Source organism: Hordeum vulgare, chromosome 2H (assembly GCF_904849725.1).
Source record: "Hordeum vulgare subsp. vulgare chromosome 2H, MorexV3_pseudomolecules_assembly, whole genome shotgun sequence".
Lineage (NCBI taxonomy): Eukaryota > Viridiplantae > Streptophyta > Magnoliopsida > Poales > Poaceae > Hordeum > Hordeum vulgare.
The window spans coordinates 661,661,086-661,669,556 of NC_058519.1; the positions used below are offsets into that span (position 1 = coordinate 661,661,086).

At 46.9% G+C, this 8,471-nt stretch overlaps 1 protein-coding gene across 1 annotated transcript; it reads right to left on the reverse strand.

Annotated features, from left to right (window-relative positions):
* Positions 1–5,586: 5,586 nt before the first annotated feature.
* LOC123431360 (amidase 1) lies at positions 5,587–8,018 on the reverse strand. Its single transcript, XM_045115169.1, has 6 exons — positions 7,802–8,018; positions 7,318–7,721; positions 7,003–7,194; positions 6,715–6,871; positions 6,161–6,332; positions 5,587–6,026 (listed from the first exon to the last, which is right to left on the reverse strand). Exons 1-6 carry the CDS (start codon positions 7,945–7,947, stop codon positions 5,739–5,741), a joined length of 1,359 nt encoding a protein of 452 aa, XP_044971104.1. The 5' UTR covers positions 7,948–8,018; the 3' UTR covers positions 5,587–5,738.
* Between the last annotated feature and the right edge of the window lie 453 nt (positions 8,019–8,471).

Below are 8,471 nucleotides of genomic sequence, written 5' to 3' on the forward strand. Positions count from 1 at the left end.
GGTTGCTCCAAGCAAAGACAAGATTTGAGCAGGAAACCTTTCATGTTTTATAAGGTAACATGCATGCACGTGTTTGTATATGTCATCTCATGGTTCCTTTTGTGTTTTATACTCCCTCCGTTTTAAAATATAAGACTTTTTAGAGATTACACTATGAGACTACATACGGAGCAAAATGAGTGAATCTACATTCTACAATATGTCTACGTACATCCGTATGTAGTTCATAGTGCAATATCTAAAAGGTCTTATATTTAGCAACGGAGGGAGTATTCGTCTGTGCGTGCTTGTCCAAACACACACGTCCAACTCATCATACAGTAATAGAAGGAGCTAGAAAGACAGCTGGCCCGACAACTTTGCAAAGGACAGAATCATGAGCAAGAACCATAAGCCCCATAGGAGTGAATTGCAGAATACATCAACACTAAATGCTAGGTTTGCAGAAACCACAAGTCTACAAAATTGTGTCGAAAACCATTCTTGTTTTTTTTACGATGGTACATTCTGGTTTTTATGATAGCCATGGCTGCTCTCTCCATCTGCATTCGTCCTCTCGTCTGCCCCCAAACAAGCTGAAGGGAACCTTTCATGATTTTTTGTTTTTGTTGTTTTATTACTAATTAAGGTAACATGCATGTTTCCCTTTTATTTTGCAGGGTTGCTTTCGTGTTTGTTTCTAGTGTTCATCTATGCTTGTGATTGTGAATGCAAACACGTACGTCCAACTCATATATATATATACACCCAGACAGAAGGGCAGCTGTTGGCCCATCAACTTTGCACTACAGAAACTGAAACGGAAGCCCTTGAATATTGTGTGGCGTCCAACCATCACAATGCATCACGATTAGTCAACGAGCTAGCACCATCATAAATCACAACATATTACTCCCTCCGTTTCTAAATATAAGTCTTTAAAGAGATTTCATTATTGGACTATATACGGATGTATATAGACATACTTTAAAGTGTAGATTCACTCATTTTATTCCGTATGTGGACTCCTACTGAAATATCTTAAAAGATTTATATTTAGGAACGGAGGGAGTACATGTATGCTCCCAGCTATCTGGAATTTTTACGTTCGCAAACGGATCTACCGGCTCAGACACTGACGCTCATTTTATTTATTTTAGAGAAAAGTCTAAAAATAAACTTTAAAATTTGTAATCCAAGTCTAAATTGAATCCTGATCGTAAAATCCCTGGATCAAGCGCGTACAGGGTGTTTTCGAAAGGACTACAACTACTGCTTCAAATCCAACAGACGAAGTTTAAACTTAGATAATAAAATAATCACATCAAAGTTTAAGCAAAACAAATCTAGTTGGTCAGCATGTAGGTAGCTAAACAACACGAGGATATCCGGTTTGATGAATTTACAGAAGTTCTGATGGAACTCTGTGGGTAAGCCATCCGGACCCGAGGCTTTGTTGTGCTTCATTGAGAGAACCGCTTTTCTAACTTCTTCCTCAGAGTATGATACTGTTAGAACGTTGTTTTTCTCATCTGATAGAACTCTGCAGGAAAACTATCCAGATTTGGAGATGTCATCTGTTCGGGATTTATCCATCGAGAAGTTTCCTTTTTGGGGGCTCCAAACAGATTTTTATAATCATTAATGATATAAAATTTAAGTTGCTCATGTCCTTCAATTGTATATCCTTATCCTATCTTTGCCTCGTACCGTAAGCTTTTTCATTGCAATGATGCCCTCGAGTCAAACTACAAGCAATGAAAGAAGGTCTAAAGCTCGCGACTGAGCACTCTCAAGCTACAATCATATTACAATATGACTGTGATGTGGCACTCAAGATGCTTGCGGATGTCTCCTCCAACAGATCAGCATATGGCCATTTGGTGTCGGAAATCAAGAATTACATGAGTAATAGGGTTGTTATTCATGTTAAAATTCTTCGTGAACAGAATAGGGTTGCACATTGTTTAGCGAACTTTGGTAGATGTGGTGATAGCACAGCCTGTTGGTTGGGCCGTCCACCTCCATGCATCAGCAGTCTAGTCGTTGAAGATTGTAACACTATCATTTTGAAATAAAAACCCTATGATTCTTTGCAAAAAAGTACATCCTTATCCTATTGTAAGGAATGAATAAGTTTCTTTCGGGGTGTAATGTTTAAATCTCTTAAGTAATAAAACGTTCATTTTCATCAAAATAATAACCAAACACGTCCGGTCCAACTTGCAAACTCCGACTCCGATCCATGCATGCAAACCATTTACAAGTGTTGGCGAGGCCAAACCAAAGCGTACCAAATAAAACAGGTCCGACATATGTGGGCGGGAGGATAAAAACAAGCATGGAAGCGACGATCGGAGAGGCGGACGCGGTGGGTCGTCTCGAACCGGGCAAGCCGTCGGCGCTGCAGCTCGTCGATCACCTCGCCGACTTGATCTATTTCTTGTTCAACGACGACGAGTAGCCTTGTGGTAACGCCGAGGTAGCTGGAGGAGAACTACTTGGCCAGGCTTGCGATGGATGCTGAGTATGATGGTGACGATGAAGCTTGTGCTATCTGTGACGACGATGTGCCCAAAGCCGTGACTAGAGGAGCGCCGGCCCAATGTCGTCGTCCATCTCGGCGATGAGAGCATGCTGCTCCACCGCTGCCGCCGCCTGCCGAGGCTTCGCGCAGTCGCGCTTGAAATGGCAATGTTGTCCGCAGTTGTAACAGCGCCCCCCGCCTCTTCTTCCTGCGGTCCAAAACCGTGCTAGCCATCCCGTTGTCGAGGTTGAAGCTGCCGCTGCGCTGTCACTGCCATGCCTGCCACTGAGCCGCCGTGAGATCAGCTGCTTCTTAGCTCGTTCGCCGTCGGCCAGCGCGCGTCACCGCGATTGTTCGTCAAACCCTTAAGAAAAGATTTTTTTTTTAAAGGACCATCTCTCGAAACGATTTGTTAAAAAGGACCACATGCGGTATCCAAAGACAAAAAAGACCCCCTTCTCGCGTGACGGCAGGAGCGCCAGACGACACGTGGCACCTGCCCCTTTTTATCTTTAGGTACCACATGTGGTCCTTTTTAGCAAATCGTTTCGAGAGATGGTCCTTTTGGACAAAAATTCTTAAGAAAACCGAGCGCCTCCTCGAAAGGCATGGTGTTGGGGTCACAGAATTGCTCAATGCCGGCCACCGCACTCCACATGCGGTCTGACACCGTGTCCAGGAGCCTCTTCACTATTGCCACGTCGTGCAGCGTCCCCTCGAGCCCCGCATAGTGCGCTGCTATGCTTTCGATCCTACCGGTGAACGCATCCCGCGACTCCCCATCGGACATCCGCAACCGATCGAATTCTCCATAGAGCATGGACAGCCTCGTCGCCCTGACATGAGCAGCTCCAACGATGCGTGTCTTCAGGTAGTCCCAGACCTCCGCCGTCATCTTCTCTGGCGATACCTGCATCAACAGACCCTCCGAGAGCGCGTCGAGCAAGTAAGCACGCCCTGGTTTGTCCTTCTTCGTCACGACTGCCTCTGCCGACCACCGCCTCCCAGATGTTAGCAGCGTCCAAGTTGCCTCGACCTTGATCGTCCACGTGGTGTAATTCTCACCAATGAGCATCGGCACATGCATCGATAGTGAACCCACCCCCATCCACCGACGTACGGGACAAGCGACATCGCCGCCGATCGTCCTACGCCACATGTCTCTAATACCAATTCTTAGAGCAAAAATAGAAGACGACTCGCCGGAGGCAAGATCGGAGAAGGGGAAGACGAACACAGAGATTTCACAGTCGCTCGAACACCTTGCCGCCCGAACGGCCTGCTCTATTTTCTTCCGAGCTCGAACTCGATCGTCTTGCCTCAATACATAGTGGGAAGGGGCTTTATACATGCGCGCACAGACGCGCCACGCCGCACTCCCGACGCACCTCACTCCCACGTTCTTCACGCCCCACGCTCCACAGCTAACGCGCCCGGCGTGCACGCACGTGCGCAACACGGCTGGATCCAGCGCCCTGACGCGGTCACCCCTATGCATATTGCGCCAACTAATTAACGCACACCTGTAGGCACGCACGCACGGACACATGCACACACACGCCTGTGACCGGACCTTGCATGCACGCCGATAGCCACTGATCATGGCTTATTCCTAACAATGAGGATATGGTGACCCGCCGGACATGGGTGTTTGATCGATTTTGGACGATGATGGAAGGTCACTTTGGTTTGTCCTGTGTCAATCGATTGGCAGTTCTCCTCAACTAATTATTTAGATACAGAGGTAGTAGAAAGATGACAAGGCACTACTCATGTGTGAAAAATCCAACTATATCTTTACACCTACTGTTCGGTACTCCCTCCTTTCCAAAATATAAAATATTTTAAAGATTGCACTATGAACTATATTCGGATGTATATAGACATTTTAGAGTATAGATTCATTCATTTTGTTCTGTATGTAGTCTCCTAGTGAAATCTTCAAAAGGTCTTATATTTTGAAACGGAGGAAGTATCTTTATACATACCTACTGTTATGTACGTTGTGTGCGTGTCTGTGTGTGTCAAGTAGCAGTGTTTCCAAGACGGTGGCTTCCTCGGATCGGATCGAGTCCTGCCATCCTCTTGCCACCTCCTTTAGGCATCAAGGGGGGTGGTGCGTCGACAAGAAAAGCTTGGCAGGAGTTTATGTTCTTCGAAGGACTGAGATCGATCGAGATGTGGTGAGTTCTCGGTTTTGGCTAGGCGCTTTTGTGTTGTCGTGGGTGGTTGTCCTTGGACTAGTCGGATGTGGAATTATGCTACGCTCGTTGTTCGCAACGAATGAGAGTCATACTTGCAATTCTCACTTCTTCTATAAAGCTCTGGTACGCAATTTGCGTACTCTCGAAAAAAAAGTAGCATTGTTTCTGCAGTCTGGATCGGTCAGCCTCTTGATCTTTATGGATTTCCTTTATGTATTGGGCTGCAGGTTCTATCAGAAAACACTAATAGAAAATACTCTCCTATATACTACTCCCTCTGTATTAGTTTTGTCCAACTATAATTATTTACATACAGAGGGAGGAAGGACGTGCATGTTCTTCATAACATAACATAACATAACTGTATATGGATGGAGGATTCAGCATCACACAGAGAAAGCGCGCTTCCCCAGTGCAACTGTATATGGATGGAGGATTCTGTTTTCTTAATTTTGATTTTTTTTTCTCTTTTCTCTTTTTCCTTTTTTATTTTCTGTTTTCTTTATATCTAAATAATACCGGATTACAAAAGGTTCCGACATTTAAAAAAAATGTGCATTTCGAACAAACAATCAAGAAATCATATAATGTTTGTGGGTTCAAAAATGTTCATGAATTCCATACAAATGTTCATGATTTCAAAAGAATTGTCAGAAATTCAAAAAATGTTCACAATTTAAGACAATGTTCATGAATTTGTAAAAACCATTCACGAATTTTAAAAATGTTAACGATTTAAAAAAATCATGCCTACAAAAAATGTTCAGTGGTTGAATAAAACGTTCATGAATTTAAATAATAATCGCAAAGGCGCAGGGTTCGTGCCAAATAGGAAGCCTCGCAGCAGAATAGCACCGCGACATAACATCAGAGGGATAATTGGAACCAATCGATCGAGTTTCAAATTTGTCTGCATAATGGTGAAAATCTACCTAGTACATACACTTGACGGTATATATTTCATATGTTCAGTCAGAATCATACAATGTCCTGTACTGGATAATTCAGCAAGATATGACCGAATTGGGCTAAGCTGATGAGCCCCAGGCTGCTGCCGCCTCGGCTTGGAGCGCCTCCTGGAGCTCCTGGGCTACAGCGACCAGGAAACGGTCACCACCATGGCCTGCGAGCAGCGAGACCGACACCGGAACGCCGTGGCGGGTGCCCAGCGGGATGCTCACCTGGCAGAACCCCGACAGGCCGGCAATGGATAGCAGGGAGAAGGCCCTCGCCCGGAAGTCCTCCAGCAACGCCGCGTCCATGCGTAGCTTCGGTGGCGCGCCGGGGACCGTAGGGATTGCCAGGATTCCGTCGTCCTGCATAATGCAAATTCATTTAAGCAGTGCAAAAGAAAAGAAAAAAATCAACTCCTACTACTGCCTGACAGACTGAATGTTCAGAAATTGTGTGCAGCAATGGGATTATGATATATAGCAGTGTATGAGTTTACCTTGAGGAGAGCGGCTAGGGCAGACTTGAATTCGGTCCTGACGGCATGAAGATCATCCATGGCGGATCTATCCTCCGATGCGATGGCCTCCTGCACTCGCTCTCGGATGCCAGGGCCGAGGTTGGGTTTCACCGTGTTCACCCACTCCGCGTGGTTTGCTTTGAATTCAGACCTGAAAACATGCGGTACATCTGCACAAATTTAATCTCATCCATGTGCATACATACAATGTGGAGTAAACTGCTGGCATTTCAATTACAAAGACGGCCAAGTTCTGTCCGTGGAATTATGAAAATGGCATGGCTTCAGTTAAGGGGCAGTGGGGCACACAATTTTATGATACCCCTTCCGTTCCTAAATATAAGCCTTTTAGAGATTTCAATATGGATTACATACAGAGCAAAATAAGTGAATTTACACCCTAAAATACGTCTATATACATCTGTATGTACGTCGTATTGAAATCTCTAAAAGTGCTTATATTTAGAAACAGAGGGAGTACATGGTTGTAAACACGTACTAGGTTGTAGACAACTGACTGAAAAGCAGCAAACCTTTGAAGGACACGCATGACACGTGAGATTGCAGACAGAGAGGGCACACAAGATGATGATGCTTCGATCGCAGACAAGTCGGTCATAAACTTGCCGATCCTCGGAACATTGCTGGAGACAAAATCACCAAGGTCACCATTGTCCACCACTGCATCACCTGTCAGCCAGTCAAGAAACACACCGCAGAAGGTTCAGAAACTTATATACCCTACCCTACCCTGCCCTGCCCTACTCTGCATCAAGGGATACCAAGGATGGATGAGTTGGGAGTTCTTGCTAGATACTTACTGCCGAATACCTTGGCCGCGCAAGCATTGAGGATCTCGTAGGTGTGGTCATCGTCAGAGGAGCCCAAGATCTTGAAACAGTCAGCAGGAATTATGACACGGCTCGGTCGTGGCAGCTCGGCATCGGTTGACACCGGCGGCAGCAACACGTCGCTCACACGGGACAATGTAGCTACATCTCTGGCAAACCATCCTGTGTAAGCAGAGACACAATGACATGGTTTCATAGAACTGAATAAACACTTGAGCTTGAGCAGATGAATAATGTTGTGTGCTGAACATCTGAATAACAGAAGCACCGCTAGACTGGAATTACCGACAGTGTCGAACATCTGCGCCATGGGGACGACGTTCTCGGCGGAGACCACACCGTGGGAGGGGCGGAGGCCGAAGATGCCGCAGTATGCGGCGGGCACCCTGACGCTGCCGCCGGTGTCGGTGCCGAGGGCGAAGTCGGCGAGGCTGGCGGCGACGGCGACGGCGGAGCCGCTGGAGGAACCGCCGGGGACGCGGCCGGGGGCGCAGGGGTTGGCGGGGGTGCCGTAGTGCGCGTTCTCGCCGTTGATGCTGTAGGCCATCTCGTCCATCACCGTCATGCCCACGCCCGTGGCGCCCGCGGCGAGCGCGGCCAGCACGGCGGGCGCCGTGGTGGCGGCCGGCGCGTGCGTCCGGGCCCAGTCCGGGGTGCCGAACCCTGTGACGCGGCCGGCGACGTCGAAGCTGCGACCAATCGGTGGATCCGTCAGTCAGCCGGAAGGAGTGGAAGGGAGGGAGGGAGAGAGTGAGCGAGGTCGTAGTACATGTCCTTGATGGCGAAGGTGAGGCCGTGCAGGGGTAGCTGCTCCTGCTGCTGGTGGTGGTCGGAGGAAGGCAGCAGGATGAATTTCTGGATGAAGGCGCCGTGGTCGTCGCCGGCGGCGTCCTCCATGGCTCTCGGCTGCGACATGGATGGATAGGAGCAGGAATGCAGGATATGGTCGATGACGTCAATGGTTGTGTAAAACCATCTCTAACCGAGCCCTCCAATACAAGGAGTTGGAAAAAGTGGAGACCTAATCACTTAACTGTGCGTAAACATCTCATTTGAAATCTTTTCTTTTTTCACGAATACGCTCGACAGTCTATCGTTGGATCGAACAATTTATATCGAATGATCGACGTGCATGACTTTGTATGAATATGAAAGTCCGGATAAGAGGTTTGTCGATGCACGGAGTGAAATATGAGAAAACGTCCGGACGCTTATAGCAAGATGAATTTGTTCAATCCGGCTATAAATGCTCTTAAGTTGGCCATAATTTAGAAAAAGTCTATATTGAACCTTGAATTTGTAGAGGTTCGGTAAAATAAACCTCCAACTCAAAATCAAAGTCGATTGCACCCTAAACTATCCAATCCTGGTATAAAAAAAAACATGAGTTCGTTTGACAAATCGGGATTGTTCATTCGACCGGGACTAGGCTGCGCTGC

Excerpts from the sequence above, each read along its gene's own strand:
- LOC123431360 (XM_045115169.1), bottom strand. The coding sequence starts at position 7,947 with ATGTCGCAGCCGAGAGCCATGGAGGACGCCGCCGGCGACGACCACGGC. Across the intron at positions 6,333-6,714 it reads GTCATGCGTGTCCTTCAAAG|GTCTGAATTCAAAGCAAACC; the intron begins GTTTGCTGCTTT and ends GCATGTTTTCAG. Across the intron at positions 6,027-6,160 it reads CCCTAGCCGCTCTCCTCAAG|GACGACGGAATCCTGGCAAT; the intron begins GTAAACTCATAC and ends TGCATTATGCAG.